The sequence below is a fragment of the Choristoneura fumiferana genome, chromosome 13, assembly GCF_025370935.1.
Source record: "Choristoneura fumiferana chromosome 13, NRCan_CFum_1, whole genome shotgun sequence".
NCBI lineage: Eukaryota > Metazoa > Arthropoda > Insecta > Lepidoptera > Tortricidae > Choristoneura > Choristoneura fumiferana.
Genome location: NC_133484.1, coordinates 19,728,633 through 19,752,981, shown reverse-complemented (window position 1 = coordinate 19,752,981; position 24,349 = coordinate 19,728,633). Strand labels below are relative to the sequence as shown.

The 24,349-nt window shown below is 37.6% G+C and overlaps 1 protein-coding gene across 2 annotated transcripts in view; it reads left to right on the top strand.

The window, feature by feature from the left end:
• The window catches only part of LOC141434269 (protogenin-like), a 169,865-nt gene that overhangs the window by 94,930 nt on the left and 50,586 nt on the right, over nt 1-24,349 (top strand). For both annotated transcript variants that reach the window (XM_074096661.1, XM_074096662.1), the window contains exons 3-7: nt 497-618; nt 18,594-18,735; nt 21,006-21,071; nt 22,510-22,693; nt 22,843-22,968. In XM_074096661.1, coding sequence (XP_073952762.1) covers nt 497-618; nt 18,594-18,735; nt 21,006-21,071; nt 22,510-22,693; nt 22,843-22,968 — 640 coding nt within the window. The remainder of the gene's footprint in view (nt 1-496; nt 619-18,593; nt 18,736-21,005; nt 21,072-22,509; nt 22,694-22,842; nt 22,969-24,349) is intronic.

Below are 24,349 nucleotides of genomic sequence, written 5' to 3'. Positions count from 1 at the left end.
AGTTTGTATGTAGTTACCTTTATTTTGTTTTATATTATACAGGCATTGTGAAGTTTTAATTTATAATAATAATAAATATACGGCGTTAGATAGTTTGGGAGTTAATTTGCTAAATAATTTTCGCCGAAACATTAGTAAACCGTGCTAAAGGTCGGCCGGAAAATAAATATGGTGGGAGGTTATTGAATAAGCCTATATACTTCAAAATTTACACTCCACCGCATAATTCTTCGAGCTCTGTCGGTGACTAGTTCTTCGGTCGACTTTCGGTGAATTATCGCGTTGTAATAGCTCGTTGCATGATTCTGACCCTCCCCAAAAGGCCAATACTCAAGCAACACGTCTCAGAGCCATAGTTCATTACTAGCAGCACACAACCAGTAGGTAATGTATACTGGCTGAAGTATCTAGTCTTCAGGCGCTGCGGAGTTTTGGACGAGAAGACATCACGAAGCCAGTGTTAGCATTCTAATATACTTATATATATTTTCAACAGGGTGTTCTCAAACGGCACGTTGGACGTCCGCCGGAGCGAGGGTCGCGACGGCGTGTACCAGTGCTCTGCGCGTACGCAGCAGGGCGTCGTGCTCGGCTATCCCGTGCATCTGCAGACTGCACGTAAGTATTTATTTATTTCATTTGAGTCGCCAACAGACTACACTAGAAAAAAAATAAAAAAATTGGGTTGATGAAAGAAAGAAAAATTTACAATTAATTTATTTGAATGAAACAGATACAAAATTCAGATCTATTGTCAAGAAGACATTAATATCTAAGGCGTATTATAAAGTTAATGATTATATCATGGACAGGGATATTTGGAAATAATTCCGATCCGCATTAGCGATCCCTTCAAATAGCGAACCTACTGTGTTAAAAATAAAGTTGTGTTAAATACTTGTGATGTATAGATATCATTTAATAATATTGTAAATCTGTTTTAAAGAATATACCTCGTTGAGTTTCTTGCCGGATTCTTCTCAACAGAGGTTTTTCCGAACCGGTGGTAGATTTTTTTTTGACATTCATAAGTGCTTGTTTTGGCCTAAATTGAATAAAGATATTTTGACTTTGACTTTTAAAAATATGTATTCGTGACATGCCATGATACTGTAAATAAAAAAATAGTGCCATCTATTTGTCATATTTTTTTATGTCCGAAACGTTAGGCACCAGTCATGGACAAGAACCAATAATGTTTTTTTTTGTAAGAGACGGACACTACTTTGTTTAAACGGGACCATGTCGTGACAAACTTTGTCTCGATTTCCGTGTTTCTTTTTTCTCTGTTTTGTATTTTTTTATTCGACTGGATGACAAACGAGCAAGTGCCAGCCAGTAATTTCACCGGCTGTCTTACTTTCCTCGCCGAAACACAACAGTGCAAGCACTGCTGCTTCACGGCAGGATTAGCAAGCAAGATGGTGGTAGCAATCCGGGCGGACCTTGCACAAGGTCCTACCACCAGAAAAATAAATAAATGTTTCTCTTTCTTTCGTACGAATGTTTAGATAACTGATGATTCTAACTAGTAAACTTCATGAATGGTGAGCTACAAGGCATTGAATCCTTGTTGTCCATTACTTGGTAACTGTGTTAACATTGTCCATGATTGGAGCCGTCACCTTACATGTCTACAGCGATAGATAATCATCTACGTAAAGCAGCGCCGATCATTTCCATCATTACATGAATGCAAGGGAACGTGACTGTTTTTCTAAATTTCCAAGTTAACTACTTTTAACGCGGCCGGCACCAATCCTCGATAACCCCGTATAACGTCGTTACGCCGGCCGGCATTGTCGCCTATCCCCAAAAACAAAGTTTTCGCGTAACGTGTGACCCGAGTTAGGATCTTGGTAACTCGTTAAAAACTTCCACGTTGCTTCAAATAAGATAAAAGTTTTTCGGCGGATTAAAATATCGATGACGCTCCTGTATGACTGGTGGATACAAAAGAGGGGGTGTTCAGGTTGATTTGAATAAAATCCATACTAATATTATAAATGCGAAAGTGTGTGTTTGTATGTTTGTCCGTCTTTCAAGTCGAAACGGAGCGACTGATCGACGTGTGTTTTGGCACACATATAGTTTATGGGCTAGAGAGTGACGTAGGCTACTTTTTATCCCGGAAAACTGCACAGTTCGCGCGGACGAAGCCGCGGGCAAAAGCTAGTTCAATTATAAGAATACTAGCTGTGGCCTGCGACTTTGTCCGCGTAGAATTCGTTTATGGCTATCCCGCGGGAACTATGCAAATTTTCGGGATGAAAACTATCCTATGTCCTTCCCCGGGACTTAAAGTAGGCATCTACCGTATGTACGGAATTTCATCTGAATCGGTTCAGCGGTTTAGACGTGAAAAGAAACAAACAGACATACAAACTCTCGCATTTAGTGGGATTATATAGTTGTTGAATAAGTTATTTTAGAAATAGTAATGCATGAAAAATTAAAACTCTTAAGTGAATATTTATTTATTTATTTGAAATTTTGTAGTTTAAATTTCTGGAAGTAGGTAAGTTTCGGGTAAATGTTTTTTTTTTTTTTTTTTTTTTTATTTATTTATTTATTTATTGAGAAACAAACAGTCATATATAAACATGAATTTGTAGATAAAGAAATACAAACAGACCTATAGTTTCCTTAATGATTCATATAAGAAAACGTGACAAACACACAAAATTGCTTTATTATAGTACACCTATCCTTATCACTATTGTGAGTGTTATCCTACTATGTACTCTCCAAAGTTTATTTGAATGCTTTTTTCAGAAATGCACACGTACAATTAAAAATATCCACGTCCCTGAGTCGTTCGCTATTATTAAATAGTTTGCAGGCTCGCTTTATATAATCCACATAATTTCCGAATGGGAAATCTGCGAAAAGAAGTCTTTTTTACGTCTCGTCCGCGCGGAACTCTAAAATTAATGTTTTGTAATAAATCAGGGGTATCCAATTTAGAATGAATAATTTTATAAAGTAAAACTGAATCTATTGAATCACGGCGGTCACAGAGTTTTTGCATTTTAAAATGGTCACAAATATCTGTATAATCTGTGTATGTTTGACCAGTCCTAAAAGCAAGTGATTTATAAATTTCTTCTGAAGTTTTTCTATTCTATTAATATGGATGGCATGATAGGGTTTCCAGACCGAACACCCAAACTCTAGACGACTGCGGACAAGACTGTTATACAAGATTTTATACGTCAGAGGATTTTTGAAAGGCTTACTTACCCGCAAAATGAACCCCAGTTGTCTATATGATTTATTTAAAATTTTATCAATATGGGGGACAAAGGTAAGTTTACTATCTAATAGAACCCCAAGGTCACTAACTTCCGTAACTCTGTTCAAAATTCCTGAAAAATTATAATTAAATTTGATTTCTTTTCTCTGCTTTCTTGTGAAAATGATGCGTTTTATGCCCTTGTTAGTTAATCTACTATTTTTAATTGAGGTTTCTGTGACAGGTTAGTAGCGTAGATTAACTATTACATTTAAAGGAACAATCGCAAGCAAGAAATATAAATATACTAACGTACAGAATGGCCACGCTCGCCCCCGCATCGGTTTCAAGTTACCCCAGCCCAGATTGCAGGAAAACCGAAGGAAAGCAGTCGGGTGCGCGACGCGATGTAGTCGGCCGCACGGCACTAAGTTCGGGAGCAATCATTTTGCTAAATGGTAATGGTATGGTACCCTACCTGCGTCCTTTTATAAATAAATAATGATTCCTGAAATTATCGCGATTAATACATGAAATAACTACCTACTGAATAATTCGTTTAAGTTTGTAGTCGTAGGTATATCTATTTTAATTGAAAATAATAATGCTTAAATACACAGACAGACACATTTTAAGTAGGTTTAAATAAATAAGTAAGATTAACGATTACATTTTTTTTGCACATATCTAAGCCATACCTACAAACAGTATTGCTAGGGTTTTGCGATAGTCAGCCCTGTGTGTCTTACGCACACATTGACGCGTGTACAGACGTCGTGGCCGCCGTGTGGCAAGACTGCAACGTCCAACGGAGCTCTAGATAGGTATTAACACCATCTAGTGATATTTCACCTGTCAAGAACCCCTCATTAATACAGATCTTCAGTCCCTAGTGCTTGCGCCTTATTTAGTCCTGCTTAAATGACCAACTTGGTAACAATAAGTTCCAGGTCCTGAGAGGGTCAGCCAGTCTAGAAACTTAGATAGATCTGAAAGACAACTTTACTTTGTCATGTAAATAGGCACGATAGCTTTAGGTCCTGACTTGGTTAACCCGAAAAATACAAGACCAAACCCCTGTTTTACAATCTATTGATTCATTTTAACTTTAACTGACGGATAAATGTGGTGCCGTCTCTGTTTGTTTTTTTAAATAAATAAATATCACGGGACAATTCACACCAATTGACATATAGTCCCAAAGTAAGCTTAGCAAAGCTTGTGTTATGGGTACTAAGCAACGGATAAATATAATTATATAGATATAGATACATACTTAAATACATATTAAACACCCAAGACCCGAGAACAAACATTCGCATTTTGTTCGAATAGACGGAGACGGCATCACATTTAACCGTCAGTTAAAAATAATCAATGCGTGAATGGGTGGTAAACCAGCCCCTAAATTGAACTTGTGACAATAAATGTAACTACTGTGTTGGTTTTTCCCTTAAAGGACGTTGTACTCTGCAACCTTAAGGTACACCATAAGTACCATCAGTAGCACAAGGGCACAATATACTATGTGTATTGTGACAAAGGTTTCTCCACCCTGGTACAAGATTCAAAGCTTCTTTATTAACAAACACACGAAGGTATGCCCGCACATACCTATGTATATAATCACAAACTATTATTTATTATAATAATAATATCATGACACACTTGACACCAATTGACCTAGTCCCAAACTAAGCAAAGCTTGTACTATGGATACTAGGCAACGGATAAACTTACTTATATAGATAAATACATATTAAACATCACAGATAACCGTTGGGGGAGAAAAGTCCTCGAGTGGCGACCACGAACCGGAAGACGAAGCGTTGGCAGGCCTCCCACCAGGTGGACTGACGACATCGTGAGAGTAGCGGGAAACCGGTGGATGCAAGTGGCGAGTTGTCGTTCATTGTGGCGTTCTAAGGGGAGGCTTTGTCCAGCAGTGGACGTCTTCGGGCTGATGATGATGATGATGAAACATCCAAGACCCGAAAAGAAACATTCGTATTATTCATACAAATATCTGCCCCGGCCGGGAACCCAACCTAGGACCTCAAGCTTCGTAGTCAGGTTCTAACCACTTGGCCATCGGGTTGACAAATATTATTTTGGCTAGTGAAAGATGACCCCAGCTATTATTTGAGTGGCAACATTATTCAAATGTCATGGGCAATCAGACCAAAGAGTATAAGAAAACAGACACTTGAGCTTGTACTATTATCTATTCTGTGACTTGTTGAGTTTAGTACCTTCGTGTATTAAAATCAGAGATCGGACAAATGGATGTCATTGTTGGCAATAATATAGACATGACTCTAAAGACCAATTAATTATTTTTACCTGTAATTTAATTTGTATACTCCGTAAAATATTAATCAATAAATTAAACAATGACTTATTGTGTAGATTTATTAAAGTAAATAAAAAATATTTTTTCTAAATTTTCAGGGGTAAGTTTGTTCCTTTTCACATCCAAAATATACTTATGAGCTGAAAAACTACGTTCGCAATCTACTGAAGTTAACGGAGCAAACTTAAGTAGTTTAATGGGAATACCGTTATGCCAATGGTTTTCAGTCTATTTTGTCTTCTAAGTATTTGATGACATTTTCAAAATCTGGATTTATTTTAAGTATTTCTTTTAAGAATGAAAGAATCACAAAGTAAATTTAATGAATGTCAGCATATTAATGTCAATGTCAAAAAAATATTGTATTTTTAAGAAGGAAATCAAAAGAGGTATGATATCTTTCTTTTATTAATGACACCCATTTGCCCGGTCTCTGATTAAAATAGATGTTTTTGGAAATTTACTGCTGAAACAGGGTGAAACAATCAAAAGTGGTGTGCGACAGATTGTTTTTACTATGATAAGCAAAGTGAAACAAAAACAAGCAGAGTGGGAAGCCTTGTTCAAACAGAAAAAAAGAGTGTTTAGATGCGGTGACCGAATTTGTTGGTTAGTAGGCATGGCAAAATATTTTGATACTAATATCCCTTTCAGAACTGGTCAATACAATTGTGGTTCCTAAGATTCACTTTTTCTCAAAAATATTCGTATTAACCTTTTTATGTTCAACATATCATTTTAAATAATTACTTATTTTCCAAAAGGCATGCGATAGACAGAGAAGCACACGATTCTTATGCCTAATCGTCACTTTTGTACGGCAGAGAAGCTTCTGTACTTGTACTATTACTTATTCTATGGTGATACCTGGTGATACCACCTTCATTTGTTTTGAATTTGCCGCGGTTTTGCATGTTCATCTTTCATTAGCCAGACTCTAATAACATTCGTAAGATTGCTGGAAATCAGGGTTTTTATCTCTAAAAATAGGAGTGATCGAATATATAATCGAAAAAGCAATATATAATAACGTTTATGTAATGATAATGTGTATGTGCAGATGTGTTTTTATTGCATTTTAATTTTCTGATCTACTGTTAATGCACCACCTGCTGTAAACTAGTCCTTCTTTCTTTCTGTAAAAAGCTTGCCTGTAAGAGATCGCTCTTAAGCGATAAGGCCGCCTATTGCTCACCTTGTAATTTTCTCTGTGTATCTGTTTTCTGTATCGCTTACTATTTCTGGTGTACCTACAATGAAGAGTAATTGTATTGTATTGTATTGTATATATATGTTTAAGGGTTTCTAGCATCATTGAATGCTTATGTAATCTCATTATAATCCGTCTGTCAGGAAGGACCCTTCTCCGAAATGAGTAAAGATAACAAGTTGAAATTAACGTCAGAAGCGAAAAAGGTAAATAGTTCAGGTAGCATGAAACTTAGCAAAATGTGAGATATATCTTTGTGTTGCTATTACAAAGTTACTTCTGCATTTGGCCCATCAACCTTTAAGCTCATCAAGAAATGAGATCATTTTCTCCACTGCAAACATAACTTGGCTCTTTTATTTGTAAATTATAAGCCATAATACCTACTCAAATTAGATTTAATCTGCTTTTAATAACATCCGTTCTAGTTCTAAGGCAACCAATTTTATAAGATCTGTTTAAAATTAGAACAAAAGGTTTCAAAGATGGCCGTCAGTGCTGTCAACCAATCGGCTCCTTTGATCACGATTCAAACGTTACAACTGCTATCCTTTTGTACCCACCTGATTGACGTCGAGTTATGCTGATAATTAGTTTCTGTTTAAGTTTAACAGATTTATATCTGGATGAAGAGACCTGAAGAAATAGACTTGTTTCTAGGAAAATTAGTTCGTCAGCTAAATAAAAAACCTAGATGTCACAAAAGAAGGGTGTTGATACAATGACATAATAAATAATCGATATAACTAACTACACATAATTTCATTTTTTTTATGATGCAATTTACTCAAAAGTTAAGCAAACTTCCTTATTGCTTTACGCAATAACTCAAATCAAATTAAATTCGTTTAAACTGCACTCCAAAAAATTCTCCGACTTAAAAGAATATTAATTGGGATAAAATGGCTATCTACGTGATATACCATATGCTACTTTATTTAAGCACACATATACCTACATTTAAATAAGTATTTAGGTACATAAAATTAGCTAAATTATCAAAAAATATTCGACACGAAGATTTTGTTTTGCTATTAAGACAAAAATATACGAAGATAATGTTAAAGTTCGGTAAATATCGGGATAAAAATGACCAATTTAAAGTAAAGCAGTGTTTCCACCAGAGATGTGCGAGGATGTGTTGCGAGGAATATGTTTTTCTTCCAATTATTCTTTAATTTCATCATAACCGCACTAAATACCCAGCACAAAGCAGGACTTTTCTGCTCTAGAGCAGAAAAAAATCCTTTATTGCATTGTTTTAGATTTTTTTTTAATTACACCACCAAAGAGGTAACACAAGTATTTTTGCTATAAAATTAGCCTGCATAATGAAAAAAAATCTATGTTAGGTTACCAATCCTAGTAGCCGTATATTTAAAAAAAACTTTATGTGTTTGGTTGGCCAACCTGGCGCCCATCCGAAATTTGACAGATCGCGGGTAAAAATATCAAAAAAATATCTACCGCTACTGGCTACTAACTCTGCCAAAAAAAGTAAGAAATAAAAAATAATAATTGGCGGGAACCTTGCGAATTTTCCGTGGATATTTTTTTGAGTGTGAATGTAAACTTACAAAAAAGGAATCATCGAGTGCTAGTGACATTTCTTTCCTCAGAGGAAGTTTTCTTTCCTATTAATTGTTTAGCATGAGTTTTTTTTTCGTCTACTATTCCTGTAATAATTGAAAGAAAAACAGATTACGCACCTCGCATTAAGTAATTTATATTGCCCTCGTGCTTTTTAAAGCCCTCGCTGACGCTCCAAATCGGCACTCGGTGCAATAATAAATAACTTTCTGCTTGGTGCAACAATCTACTATTTCATTAACCAATAGAAAAGGTTCATTTACCTCGCCTCGCTTCGCTCACCTGTTTCCACCAGAGATGTGCCGTGCGAGGTGTGTAAATGAAGCGTTTCTATTGGTTAATGAAAAACACATTTGGTATTTCTGCTTCTTTGGCTAGTTGAAGTACCTATAATTTTGATAGTTGCTCTCGTGTCTGACATTTTTTAATGCGCAAGTTGTCTCCGCGTGGTTTCTGGAATTTTGCTATCAAGTTGCAAAATCTACAATCACCGTACTACGTGAAGAAGAAGAATATATTTATCTTTAATTTAACTGACATCGGCCCAAGCCTTAAGGCCGCCATTGAGGGGAATAATAATAATAATAATAATTAAAATACATTTTTTTAACGCTTTAGGACGTAAGTAGTTTGACAAATATAGTTCCAACCTCGACAATTATTTTTTTAATTTTCGATGTACTTTTTTTATTTTTTTTATTCGATTGGATGGCAAACGAGCAAGTGGGTCTCCTGATGGTAAGAGATCACCACCGCCCATAACCATCTGCAACACCAGGGGTATTGCAGACGCGTTGCCAACCTGGAGGCCTAAGATAGGATACCTCACGTGCCAGTAATGTCACCGGCTGTCTTACTCTCCACGCCGAAACACAACAGTGCAAGAACTGCTGCTTCGCGGCAGGATTAGCGAGCAAGATGGTAGTAGCAATCCGGGCGGACCTTGCACAAGGTCCTACTACCTTGTACCTTGTAACTTTGTACTTTCAGTAGGAACGTACAAAAGCGAAGTTAAAGAATAACATGACAGTGCTTTGCATCCTTTTTGTTAAACTGCGTGTTAATAATTCAAGTTTATCTAACTACAAAGCGTGGAACACATTTTGAATGTTAAATTAAACTAAGTATAATATACAGACGCACTGTCACGCACAAACTTTTGCTTTCGTAAGACTAGGAATTAGGAATTAATATTAGATTCTATGCGAGCTAGCGTGCGTAACGTTCAACGTTTAGTTCTTTTATTGTTTCCCCCAAATACTTGTACACAAACAAGGAAAAATAAGAGCTTATTAATAAACAGCAGTAACTGGCCGCCGCTAACTCGCTCGTAGCTAATAACTGTCACAAATCGATAACGGTCTTATTAGAACCAAGGACAAGCTAAATATGTTTGTTTCTTTTCAAGACCCTTATAATGACATTACAAATGTTGTGAATAATGTGTTGCCGTCGTATTTTGTTGGAAAAGTTCGTTTTTGTCTTGCTTTCTCAACTAGATTACTGAAGTTTACTAAAGCTAATTGAGATAGCAAGATAAAAAACGGACTTATACGACAATTACGATGGAATAACATTGTTCAATAGATCTGTAGGTACACTATTTTTCCTTGCATCTTTGTCACAATTCGCGCACCACAGCTACTCCTATGTGACTAAATACAGGGTATCTCTTACACACTATTTACGGCACGGATAATACCGACATGGAAATACCGACCCCACATTTCGTGTTTACGCCCATACAAACGGGTGTCAAACTAATAAGAGTTTCTATGGGCGAGTACACGAAATATCAGGTCGGTATTTCCATGTCGGTATTGTACGTCCGGTAAATAGTGTCACCCGTTCGTTTCTACTGGCATCACTAAGCCACATTTGTTTTGTAACTTTTTAAAAACATGTCCAGTGTTCATATTTTTTTCTACAGATTAAGGGATAAGGGGTTTCACCACTTATTGATTAATTTTATTTGACGGATAAATGTGATGCCGTCTCCATCTATTCGAACAAAACAAACAGAGACGGCATCACATTTATCCGTTAGTAAAATTTAATCAATGGGTGGTGAAACAGTGGGTTAATATAAGTTTTAAATTGACAGTACATTGATAAATTTTAAGGCCCTCGTACCAAGGAAATGTTGCCCTCGTACCATGAGACAGCGATAACACCGCCGTATGGCGATTTAACGACAAAACTTTGAGGTTATTTGAAAATGTTGCAAACAAAATAACGCAGTTATGGTGAGCATTGATGTTCATGCCCATTTGTCGATTTCGGTAAAAAAAAAACATTTTCGCTCACGCAATAAATCCTACCTTTCTGATCGGATGGAAGCGCGAGCGAAACATCTGAAAGTCAAAGTTTATTTATTAAAAAAGTAGGGTACATGGTCACCAGGTGTTATGCCAACTTTTAAAATCTCCGTTTTCCCTTCAGGGAAAAAATGCTTCCGTAGTTTTGAGCACGTTTTATAATATCCTAAGGATTTTCATCGATTCAGCTTTTTTTCCAAACAGTATATATATTGACAACGTAAAAAAAAAACAATTATTTTCTAGCCATTTCACAAAACTGCCAGGGTGATTACACGAGCGTTTGAACCGTCTCATTTTTCTAGACTCTTCTGTGCAAATGGCCGAATATTCTGATACAGTTTCTTAGTTATGTGGTAGAATTACGGGAACTCTAACAAATTATCGAAAACAACATCAAAATCTACAGCAAAATTGTAAAGAATGTGACTAGAGAAATAAGCGGTTGGAACGCTAGAATAATCGCCCGCCACTCGTACAAGATGTTTGTAGAGGGTCTACGGGCGTAGCGCTGCTACGAAGCAACGCGAACGCGAGCTGAGCACCACAAATATTTATTTAACCGAAGATTTAATAACAATTAATTTTAGATAGTAAACAATCAGCTCTCAACAACAACACTGTTTGTATAGCGATGTATATTGTACAACCAATTCATACTAATTAACGGAAGATTCTTGGAATACATAGACAATTGAGCACCTCTTTGTTTTGTAGACATTATAATATAAGAGATTCTGAAGTATTAAATCGCCTACGAGAAAGAGAAAACATTCAAAATATTTATATTTTTTTTTTATTCTTTTTGAAAATACAAATTTTATTTTAAACTTTTTGTCGACTGTATATTTTATAAACTTTTATTTAACGCCTTGTTTGTTGTTGTTGGATCAAATCTTGTATGTTCCTTTTTACTCACTTCCATTGGTCGAATGGACTTAAATTTTGTATACACCGTGTTATTTTTGATATCCGTTAACTTTGAGGGAACAATCTACAGGTCAAATGAAGCTAATTTCTCTAAGACACTAGTGGCCTAACTCTTACTGTTTAAAAGATAATCAAGAGTTAAGATAATTAATTATTAGCAGTAAAACAGCTTAGAGGTCCTTAATTTATGTTTTTTTTTTAAAGTCCATAACTAATCCGTGTTTAATTCATGCATATTTAGGAAAATAAAGTTTAATAGGTGTTTTTTTTATGCCTGTGTCACGTCAATGTCACTTGCCAAGTTTGTTTATTTTACAATTTATCAATTAAAAATTAACAAAGAAAAATATTTTGTTTTTTTTTCGTTTTTTTTTTTAATTTTCGCGAAAAAGTTAATTATCAGGTAGTTCATATAATATCAATGAACTGAATCGTCTGCTGAGGTTAAAAAAACCGGCCAAGAGCGTGTCGGACACGCCCAAAATAGGTTTCCGTAGCCATTACGAAAAAATGAAGTCATATTTTTCTAAGAATTTCGTATTTTATACGGAATCTTCCAAGTTTAGGTATATTTTATACCTAAGGCTGCTATTTACTCTTAAACTACTAATAATTCTTGAGCAAACTTAGCCGTTATAGTTTTCCTTGAAAGTTTGATAAACTTTTTAGTTAAACGTTTTTGTTTAGATTTTAGAGGGGGGCGGGGACGCTCGATTTTAATGAAAATTTGCATTTTAAAGTTGTGAATACTTTATAAACAAATCACTAAATCGAAAAATCGTTTTAGCAACCCCCTAATGATTTTGAAAGACCTATCCAACGATACCCCACATTAAAAGTCGGGATGAGAAAAAAAATACCCCCCACTTTACGTCTATGGGAGATACTTATTAAAAAAAAATGTTGTACAGTTTTGCCGGCATATTTTTACATACATATTCGTGCAAAATTACAGCTTTCTAGCATTGATAGTCCCTGAGCAAAGCCGCGGACGGATGCATAGACAGACAGACAGACAGACAGACAGACATGGCGAAACTATAAGGGTTCCGTTTTTGCCATTTTGGCCCCGGAACCCTAAAAACACGGTGTATATACTTTTGTAAGTCTAGTGACAGTACATTATTCTGGTGGTGAAATCCCAGTGGTCTGGCCAGGAATGTCTCCGCAGGACAGAACTCCTCAACGATTAGTGGCATCGACTTGTGATTCGAAAATGTAGTTTGGGTGACAATCTATTGTACCTATGTACAGAAAAAAAATATAGTCAGCTAAAAAGCTTGTATTAAAAATGTAAAGGAAAAAATATTATACTTAGTACATAATATTTGGATAATGCGAATTAACAAATATAACAATATATAGGTACCAATTAAGTTAAAACTATTTATTAACATACAAATAAATTAATTATATAATTATTTGTAATTTTAATATTTTTTTGTAATTTGTTTTGATAATTGTGATTCTTTGTAGTGTTTTTTTTTATTTATTATAGTTTTCTTTCTTTCTTTCTTAATTTAGCTAATAAAACATTCACTATTGTGTATAAAACAACCAATTTATAATATATTTCATAAAAATACATATATACATACAACTATTTATTTACATAAAACTATTCTAAAATAAAATTACCAACGTAAAATAAAAATTAAACGATAATACGTCCAATCTTAGGCTACTGTTACACATGCTAGTTACTAGCACGAAAGCATGCTACTATTGAGCAAATGCTAGGTACCTACTAGCATGTGTGTATACGACACGTGCTACTATTAAGCATGCTTATTTAGTGGCATACCTACTGCAGGGCTACTACGAAACTCGAAGTTCGTGTCGTGCGGTCCCTCTGACACTTACGAGAGCGAGAGGGATGGTCTACGATACGAACTTCGAGTTTCGAGTTTCGTAGTAGCCCTGCTGGTACTTCAGGTACAAGCATGCTTATAAGTGTGCTAGTAACGAGCATGTGTAAGGCAGCCTTTAGAGAGACCAGGTTAGAGTTTTGTAAACTTGATGAGATTTTGCTTTATTGTTGCCGTCACCTTGCCGTACAATGTCGACACCAAGTTATGCAATGTTTTGATTTCTTTCAGGACTGAAATTTAGGTCAATCTTGTTTATTCCAATAATTTATTCGTGCCAGTTATCCTTGTTTTGGCTGTGCGAGGAAACCTCTTTTGCATAATTTGTTGTTTTATTTATACATGCAGTCAACTAATTTAAATCGTGGGTTTATAATATGACCTTGTCGTACCTAGTAGTAATCTAGGAGTTAGATCAAATGTTTGAGGCAAAGTCCATTTTTAGGGTTCCGTACCCAACGGGTGCCAACGTAACCCTATTACTGAGACTGCGCTGTCGGTCTGTCCGTCCGTCTGTCACAGGGCTCTATCTATTGAGCCGTAATAGCTAGGCACTTGAAATTTTCACAGATTATTTACTTGCCTATTACCCTGGCCTATGGCTTGTGGCCTATTTAAGGGGGGCTTCCATACAACAAACGTGATTTTTTCGCCGTTTCGTGCTCGATATTTAATAATGGCAGCAGGTAGACGCTTGAAATATTCACAGAATATTTAGTTGCATAATCACTTAAAAAATAAATAATTAAATAAAATGAAATAAATATTTAAGGGGGGCTCCGACACAACAACTGTTTTTTTTTGGTATCCTGTCGTGTCACCAAGTAGCATAGTTTTAGTGCTAGATTTAGTCTTAGTTTTAGGTGGTAGGTACCTACTTATGGAGCCAAAATAAACCTTTCTTTCTTTTGCCTTTTTTGCTAGTGTCTAATGTTGAATGAACCATTCGTGCGCGAGTCCGACTCGCACTTGGCCGGTTTTTTAACAATATTTCCTTGATAAGTTAGTTTTTTTTTTTTATTCGACTGGATGGCAAACGAGCAAGTGGGTCTCCTGATGGTGAGAGATTACCAACGCCCATAAACATCTGTAACACCAGGGGTATTGCAGATGCGTTGCCAACCTAGAGGCCTAAGATGGAATACCTCAAGTGCCAGTAATTTCACCGGCTGTCTTACTCTCCACGCCGAAACACAACAGTGCAAGCACTGCTGCTTCACGGCAGGATTAGCGAGCAAGATGGTGGTGATGGTGATGGTATAGTATCTAAATTATCATCACATCAGCCGATCGATTAAGAGTAAAGTTCTGTAAAATGTTTAAATTTGGTAAGTACACCTAAGAGCGTTTTCAGATTATCAAATCCGATATCGGTATCGGATGCCGAAACGAAACGATATCGGGTCAATTAAAATGTATGAAATATGATCCGATGTCGGATCGAATAATCTGAAAGACAAGTACATATTTCATACATTTTACTTGCCCCGATATCGGTATCCGCGGCCGATACCGATATCGGAGCGGATAATCTGAAAACGCTCTAAGGGTCACCTTCCATGTAGTTGAGAATGTCAGATCTAAGTAAAGGGTCAGTGAAATAGTGTCACCCTTCAGCCAGGTCTGTAAGACCTTCGACTTCTGGGATGTCGGACCCGGATTTTAATCGGATGCCCCAGTGGCAGAAACTGTTATATGAAGCTTATACTAGCCCGACACCGATTTTCTATAAGAATGACCGACATCGGAGACACTAAAGGGATCCGACAACCGTCAAGTGGGAACGGGCTCTCACTAAGCATTTCCCAGAGATAAGACTAAGCTCGATCGATTGTTAGTTCCCGAAAACTCCCACAAGAGACAGATTTATATCTAATACCTAAATGCCCTTTAACGAGTAATTCTTGTAACGAGCAATTTGTTATAACTGTTGTACTGACAGTGGCGTAGCGTGGTTGGGGCGGGGGAGGCGGCGGCAAAATTCCATAATAAATAGTACTGAATATCTCGATAATATAGTTAAACATAAATAAATGACTATTATTTCTCACCTATACAATACACAATGACGATGACTGTTTTTGTTCCTTGGAATCACTGTAAGTATCATCATCATCATCATCATCCCAGCCTATATACGTCCCACTGCTGGGCACAGGCCTCCTCTCAGAACAAGAGGGATTGGGCCATAGTAAGTAAGTAAGTATACTAGTTAAAAAAAAATTGAAGTACCTAAATAAGGAGGCGGCAAAATTTTCTTCCGCCCTGGGCGGCCGATCCGACGCTACGCCATTGGAACATGATTTTCGGTTGTATTATAAATGTCCGCTCGCTCTGATTAAATCATTAATGGGCTATCGCCTTATGACGTTTGTTCTAATGTTTAATTATCTTAGAAAGGTTCTACAGTACCTAGCGATAAAGATTGCACATCGGTCTCCGAAAAAAGAAAATTGGCTGTTCACGAAAATTTCCAAACACTGGCGACCGTCCATCAATCATCGTATTTATTTAGTGACGTTTTATATTCTGAGTTTTATATCAAATAAATACTGCACATTTATGGATTTAATTAGTTTACGTCAAATTAATGACATTTAAACTTGGGATATCTATAGAGAGCTGTTGCAACTACTAGAAAAAGGATAGTTTCCTCTTTTTGCTAAAGATGCCATCGTACAATTTAAAGTTCTGGGGGTTTCAACAACTCTTTAAATTATATTTTCACCTAAATGCGTCCGTACTCTATTGCACCTGTTACATACAACGACTGACAAACGTCACTATAGTAGTGTGTGACAACGCTCTTCGAAGCCGAAATTAGCCGAGTCTCTTTCCAAAAACCGATGAACCGATGGAAAAACCGAAAACCGATCTTTATGACCGGGTACACTGTAGCTGTATGTGTACATCGTGTATTTCTTGATATTCCTTTGTTTCGACAGACGGCTCAATTGTGATAGAATCAACTTGGCAATTACCTTTTGGCAAAATCTGAACATCCCCATCAATGATAGATTCATAAATGTATACGCAATAATGTATTCTTGATAATAGAATTTCGATCTGTTAGATCGGCAATATATTTTTGGGATTTTGATACAAAATATGTAAATAGGCATCAGTTTAACGTTTCACTAACTAAGCCCACTTCCCCTGTCTCTGTCAAATGATGCCCTTTATCTTAAAATTCTTTGCCTTTCCAAGTCTTTTGTGAATCCTCTCTTAATTAATTTTACGCCGTTTCGCTAGAATGTAACAAAAAACAATTCCTTGTCGCTTTATCGTGTCGTCTTTTGTTTTCGTCAATTAAGCTGCTAAATTATGTAGGTAGTTTAAGTATTTTCGTCGAAACAATGTATGATGTTTGAAGATCGAGCGTGATTGGACGAAAGTGCTTTTTAGACGGTGCCAGATTTAATTATAAAAATATACTGTTTAATAAATATACTTACCTACGTATAAAAATAAAAAGTTTAATTCACGATTATAGATTACTAGTTTATCCGCGGCTTTGCACGCGTAAACTATTCGATCTGGGACAATTGAAATTCCGGGGTTTTATAAAATTCCCCTGGGAATTCCCAAAATTTATATCGTGGTCTTCATTGAGGTTGTGTGTGTTGTGTGATTGTGTGAAGAACAACTGTCCAAAATTTCAACTCTAAACCCAGCGGTTGAAATTTCAACATTATATACCTATATCCTTTGGTAATATCGGGATAAAAAGTAGCCTACGAGTATGTGTTATTCTAGACGTGCAGCTATCTACATACCAAATTTCATTAAAATCTGTCCAGCCGTTTTAGCGTGAAGGAGTAACAAGCAATACACACACACATACACACACACACGCACGCACGCACACACAAACTGGTATTTATAATATTAGCAGGATAAGGAACGGTTCGACTAGTTTCGATGTTATCGGATGATGTTTTTTGCAAACGTAAAAGGTGATCATCTCGCGAAGCGCGCGCAAGACGAGCGAGCTAAAATCGAAACGTACGGCGCCGACGACGGCATCGCAGCCTTGACTAAAGAAAACTTAATCCTCCTTAAATTATCAGTGTGTGCGTGCGGCGGGTGCGTGCGTACCGGCGCCAACCGGCGCGCACACATTTAAGCCACGCGATGCAATTTTGGTCGTAGTGAGCCTACTTGTCCTCTTTTACTATGGTTTGACGTTTGCTTGCGAATTGCGATTGGCTCATTTAGTTTTCTTAAACCAATCACGAGCAAACGTCAAACAGACCTCACGATACTAACGCCATCTAGCGAATTAGAATATGCTTTAATTGCGACGAACAAATATAAATAGAACAATATCAAGGAAAGTGGAAAAAAAAACATTTACAAATTATAGAAAAAATACCGTAAAAAAGAGTACATAATAGTAGATTGTACAACAAGAGTATAAAACGAGCCATTTTACCCAAGTCGTTCATATAGCCGGTGGATAGACATGCCAAGGGGAATTTGGGTTTAATGCTCGAGTTTTACACTCTGCTTTTCACTTAGATTGCGAGGAAATTAAATAGTATCAGTGGAAACAATTTTTCACATTCTATGTGCCCACCAAGTTTTATTTTTCATGCACTGCTATACCTATAATTATATTTTTTTAATTTAATTGATTTATTTTGATTATCAAATCGATTGATTTTTAGTTTTACATAAAATAAAAATTATCAAAAAAATATATAGTTTTTTTTTGTTTGTGGCTGTTGACACCTGATTACCTTGGTCTTAGGCGAAGATTTTACTTTATGCACTAGAGCATAAAAAGTCATTTTATGTCGCCTAGATCCAGCATATTTAAACACAAACTTTACGAGTATGAGAAGTGAAAAACACTTGGGGGAAACAGGTCCCAGTCTCAGCATGTGCTGGGTAAGCTGTCTAGCGCTGGTATTCAGCCTGGACCTTGAGCTTCGTCGGTTGCAGACTTTAATGAACGACAGTTTGACGCTAATAATCATGAGCTGAATCGTTTAATTTTGTAATTATTTCGTATATATGTATCACGAGAGCTTATGCGAGAAACATTGTGCAGTTTTGACGTTCTATCATTAACTTCTTCTCGCAGATCTGGACAAGTTCTCCGTCCACCCTGAGAACACGACGGCGCCGCTCGGGCAGCCGGTGGCCCTCTCCTGCGTCATCAGCTCCTCGCCGCCGGCGGTCGTCTCCTGGCTGCGGGACGGGCAGAGCTTGCCAGCGGATGACAGGTCAGGAACACAGTCAAAATAGGCTTCTCGTTTTGGAGTTCCCTAGTCTAGGAAGAACTTAATAAAAACAGTACACGCGACTACAAAGAGCAAGTCACAAAAATATGTACAGTCTAGTGCATAATATATATTTATTTAATCTAACCTTGCTAAAATATGTACCACAGACTCTTATTACAAGTAATATTTAAGGCCGTAGTATCTATTTTTGCGCTTGACTGTACCTATACACGGTATTAATAATTTCTCATTAAAATTGTGTATAATAGCTGGTTCGTAACTTTGGTCGTATCGATATCTTTGTAGTCTAGTACAGTACAATTACTTGGAGTTAACACTTGACAGATGGGCGTGCCTTCAGTCAATTTTCAACTTTGACATCATACAAATAAAATAGTTTTTACATAATCTGTAAATGTGGGTAGCGGTATACTAAAAATGGCTTTATTTGTATGACGTCAAAGTTGAAAATTGACTGAGGGCACGCCCACCTGCCAAGTGTTAACTCCAAGTAATCGTAATTAGAATTAGAATTAGAATTTAGAATTTATTTATTTGTCGAAACATAGGTTTATACAGGTTTTAGGTTTACATTAATTTGTTTCACTATGCTTTGCCTAGCGGCGTACAAATAGCGTGCAATAGTTATAGCATGCAGTACCTCTAGTGTGGCGTTTTCACAAAACATTCGTTTACTATTCGAAGACGTAAATCGAGCGTTCGATCGTCGATTCGATACGTAGCCGCCATATGTCCAAGGCGCGGTGTCGTCGCCCGTTTTGGTTACGATACGCGGACGAAATAGTTTACGTAGCAAACCTACACTCACAAAAGTTGCTGTCCAAACTTTTCACTAGAGGCGCTGTCCGTGTTTCCATACATTGAAATTATAACGCGAACGCGATCGAGACGTATTTTGTGAACGGGAAAATACACTAAGCATACAGTACCCCTAGTGTAAGTTTTCGGTTACAAAATACGTCTCGATCGCGTTCGCGTTAAAATCTCAATTTATATAGAAACACGAACAGCGCCTCTAGCGGAACGTTTGCGATGTTCGTGTTTCCATACAAATTGAGATTTTAACGCTAACGCGATCGAGACGTATTTTGTAAGCGAAAACTTACGCTAAGGGCACAGCATGCTCACTTATCACAATAAATACAATGTCAAAGTTACAAAAACAAAGAATTACAATTTCTATGTCAAAATTAAATTCCATTATAATTATATTTGTTATTAGTTTATGTCAGTCAAGTATTCATTTATCGAATAATAAGTTTTATTTACGAGCAAATTAAATGATGAACATTTGAACAATTTGTCATCAGTAATAGTCACCAGTTCTTTTGGCAGCTTATTATATATTTTGTGTGCCATTCCTAGTATACTTTTCCTGAAGAATGCAGTTTTAGAATGAAATGCACTCATTTTATTACGGAGTCGCAAACTCGTGAATTTTTATAAATTGATTCATATTAATATTACCTCTTGAGAATAACAAAATTTCGAAAATATAAAGGCAAGGAAGAGTCAAGATCTTCAGTTCTTTAAAGTAATTCTTACACGATGTCATTGAACTGATACCAATGAGGGCTATAGTTTTTTATCTCACTAGAGGGCGCACTGTTGCGTGAGGTTTTTAAGTATGGCTTTCAAAGTCTGTTATTACGGGCGTAAAAACAAAGTTTAGATTAAAATCTTATTTAATACACCTTAAAACCGTACCATATAAATATCGAGCATGCCACAGTGTTGCATAGTCCCTGTTTTGTTCGGAAAAAAGGGAGGACAAAGGTTTCCGAAAGACAAAACTGTCTCATAACACAGACATTAATTGCCCCGGAACGCATATTTGCCATAATTAATTTCAGATATTGCAAAATATTCACAAAATTATTCTAATTATAAATAATCCCGCGTAGCTCACCCAAAAACTATGAGATTTGACATTTCAGAGACCTCACGCTACACTAGCGCCTCTAGCGGCGAATTCATTCGCGATAGCCCTCATTGTGGTGATCAATTCTATTAAAGGCCGGCAACGCACTTGTGACTCCTCTGGGGTTGCAGGTGTCCACGGGCGACGGTAATCGCTTACCATCAGGCGATCCGTTTACTCGTTTTCCCCCTATGCCATAAAAAAAACAACATCCAAATCGTATTTCTGAAGCGGCTACGAACAAAGGAATATTTTATGATATAAGTACGTTTTTAATTTCCGCAAAACGTTATCTCCCGTTAAATCTGTGTAATTTATTTTGTTTCAGATATTATTTGTTGAAAAATCAGCTACTTATAACAGACGTTCGACAAACCGATGTTGGCTTGTATAGGTAAGTTCTTAACCCAAGTAAGCTCGGACCGTGGTACTATTTTACAAGCTTCTACGAGTAACTTGCAATGTAGATGTAGGTATGTGCGTATGTATACTGTGCGGGTCGAATCTCGCAAGTTAAATTTGACTCACTTACATACGTACAGTGACAATACAATAATCAGTGCCCTTAGTGTAAGTTATCGGTTACAAAATACGTCTCGATCGCGCTCGCGTTAAAATCTCAATTTGTATAGAAACACGAACATCGCAAACGTTCCGCTAGAGGCGCTGTTCGTGTTTCCATATAAATTGAGATTTTAACGCGAACGCGATCGAGACGTATTTTGTAACCGATAACTTACACTAGGGGTACAGGTAGTGATACGGTCATCCAGCTAGGATCGTCTCCGCAGGACGAAACTCCTCAATGGTTAATGGCAACTTGCAACGACTTGAAATTTGGTACGGAAATCTTAGATGACAATGCTAGTACAGTCAACAAAAAGTACAGTCAGTAAAAGAAGCTTGTATTAATTAGGATTTTTTTTGAATACAAGCTTTTATTTTACTTGCCATGTTTGTTGTTGTTGTTGGATCAAATCTTGTAAGTAAGTTCAATTTGACCCACTTCCAGAAATTTGGTATAGTACAGTCAAGTGTAAAAATATGAACTTGTTCAAAGTTTCAAAAATAAGTACCACAGACTCTTATTCCGACGCAATAAGGCCGTGTAACATATTTTTGAGTGGTTCGAATATATAGATACCTACTTATTTTTGCACTTGACTACATAGGTATATAAGTTGGATGACAAAGCAAGTACCTACAGTCAGTAACAAAAGATACCCAGTGCGGATTGGGAACTTCACACACACCATTGAATCAAAACCACCATCACCATGATTGAAAAAAAAAACCTTATCGGATGATCATCATCATCATCATCCCAGCCTATATACGTATGTACCTATGTATGTAAACTCTTTATTGCACATAAAAATAAAAATACAAATACACAGAGAGGAGAACAAAGGCGAGCTTATCCCTAAAAAGGATCTCTTCCAGCTAACCTAGTTAGGAAAAACATTTTTTTTTACGTCCCACTGCTGGGCTTAGGCCTCTTCTCGGAATGAGAGGGCTTGGGCCGTAGTTCCCACGCGGGCCCAGTGCGGATTGGGAACTTCACACACACCATTGAATTGCTTCGCAGGTTTGTGCGGGTTTCCTCACGATGTTTTCCTTCACCGTAAAGCTCGTGGTAAATTTCAAATGTAATTTCGCACATCAATTCCGAAAAACTTAGAGGTGCGAGCCGGGATTTGAACCCACGATCCTCTGCTTGAGAGGCCATAGGTCAAACCGCTCGGCCACCACGGCATCGGCAAAAAAAAAACCTTATATTAAAATGTAATTATGAAGCTCAATAGTGAAGTTATTGTTTTTTTTTATAATAGATGCAGAGCCACGAACACATTCTTAAACAAGAGCACCGTTAGCCACGGGGGCAGGCTCCACGTGGGCCCCTCCGAGCCGCGGGAGCCCGAGTTCCTCGCCACCTTCGAGGAGCGCGAGCTGGCCGCGCCGGGAGGGACCTCGGTGCTGCTGCCGTGCCCTGTCCTGGGATGGCCGAGACCGGAAGTAAGTTATAAATAAAAGAAAGAAAAAAAAATGCAACAAAATTTGCTGTGGAATAGATATCTTGTATTCTGCGAGATTCTTAATATTATGATGGTGTTTCACTTTATTGTAAAAAAAACTCAAAGTAGGTATTATTACTTTGTCATTAGATAACCTGGGAGCTGGTGACAGAGGGCGGGTACACCAGCGTCCTGGATGGAGGGGACCAGGTCTTGGTCGTCCAGAAGGAGGGAGTGTACACCTGCAGAGTACGTGACCGAAGCAACTTTGAGAAGGTATTACTTAGTATAGTATCATCATCATCATCCCAGCCTATATACGTCCCACTGCTGGGCACAGGCCTCCTCTCAGAACAAGAGGGCTTGGGCCGTAGTTCCCACGCGGGCCCAGTGCGGATTGGGAACTTCACACGCACCATTGAATTGCTTCGCAGGTTTGTGCAGGTTTCCTCACGATGTTTTCCTTCACCGCAAAGCTCGTGGTGAATTTCAAATGTAATTCCGCACATGAATTTCGAAAAACTCAGAGGTGCGAGCCGGGGTTTGAACCCACGACCCTCTGCTTGAGAGGCGATAGGTCAAACCACTAGGGCACCACAGCTCCTTAGTATAGTATACTTGTATTTTAATAGAGAGTAGGTATATTGTATATTTTGATAAACACATTTTTTTTAATATTATTTGGCTTTTATCAGCAGTATCGTCTTCACAACCCCCGTAATGATTTTAAAAATAGGCCTATGGGAGGTAACCAATTCTTTTTTCTCTATACTTTATTCTACCTTTTTGTCGGTAATCTAATGCCTTTAAATAAACGAGCAATTTCGGGGATCTCGGGGATGACAAATCGATATAGCTCGGTCTTGTCTCTGGGAAAACGCTTAATAACGAGTTTTAGCCCGGGCAAAGCTCAGTCGCCCAGGTACTTAACAATAATCGTGTTAAGGCCGTTGCAATGTGGCCGAATCGTCGAGGTAAATTTAAAGTCACGGCTATACGTACGAGTTGCGACTTGTATGCGCAAACGGCTTGCGCAAAAACTGTATGGCGTCCAAAAGCAGGTGGTAGGACCTTGTGCAAGGTCCGCCCGGATTGCTACCACCATCTTGCTCGCTAATCCTGCCGTGAAGCAGCAGTGCTTGCACTGTTGCGTTTCGGCATGGAGAGTAAGACCGCCGGTGAAATAACTGGCACTTGAGGTATTCCATCTTAGGCCTCTAGGTTGGCAACGCATCTGCTATACCCTGGTGTTGCAGTTGTCTATGGGTGGTGGTGATCTCTTACCATCAGGAGACCCACTTGCTCGTTTGCCATCCAGTCGAATAAAAAAAAAAGCGGTATATCGTTTTGCCGTCTTAAGCCGAGTTTAGACTTGCAAGAAAAATCGTGCAAGTTGCAATAGATTGCGAGACCGTAAAGCCAACGGGTTTGTAGTGGTCAATCGAGCGCCGCAGTGTAATGCAACTTGCATGATTTTTCTTTCAGGTCTAAACTCGGCTTTAGGCGTTTCCACCAATAATGTCCGAGGATGTGTTGCGAGGGATATGTTTTTCATTAACCAATAGGAACGCTTCATTTACACATCCTCGCACAGCACATCTCTGGTGGAAACAGCTGAGCGGAGCGAGGCGAGGTAAATTAAGCGTTCCTATTGGTT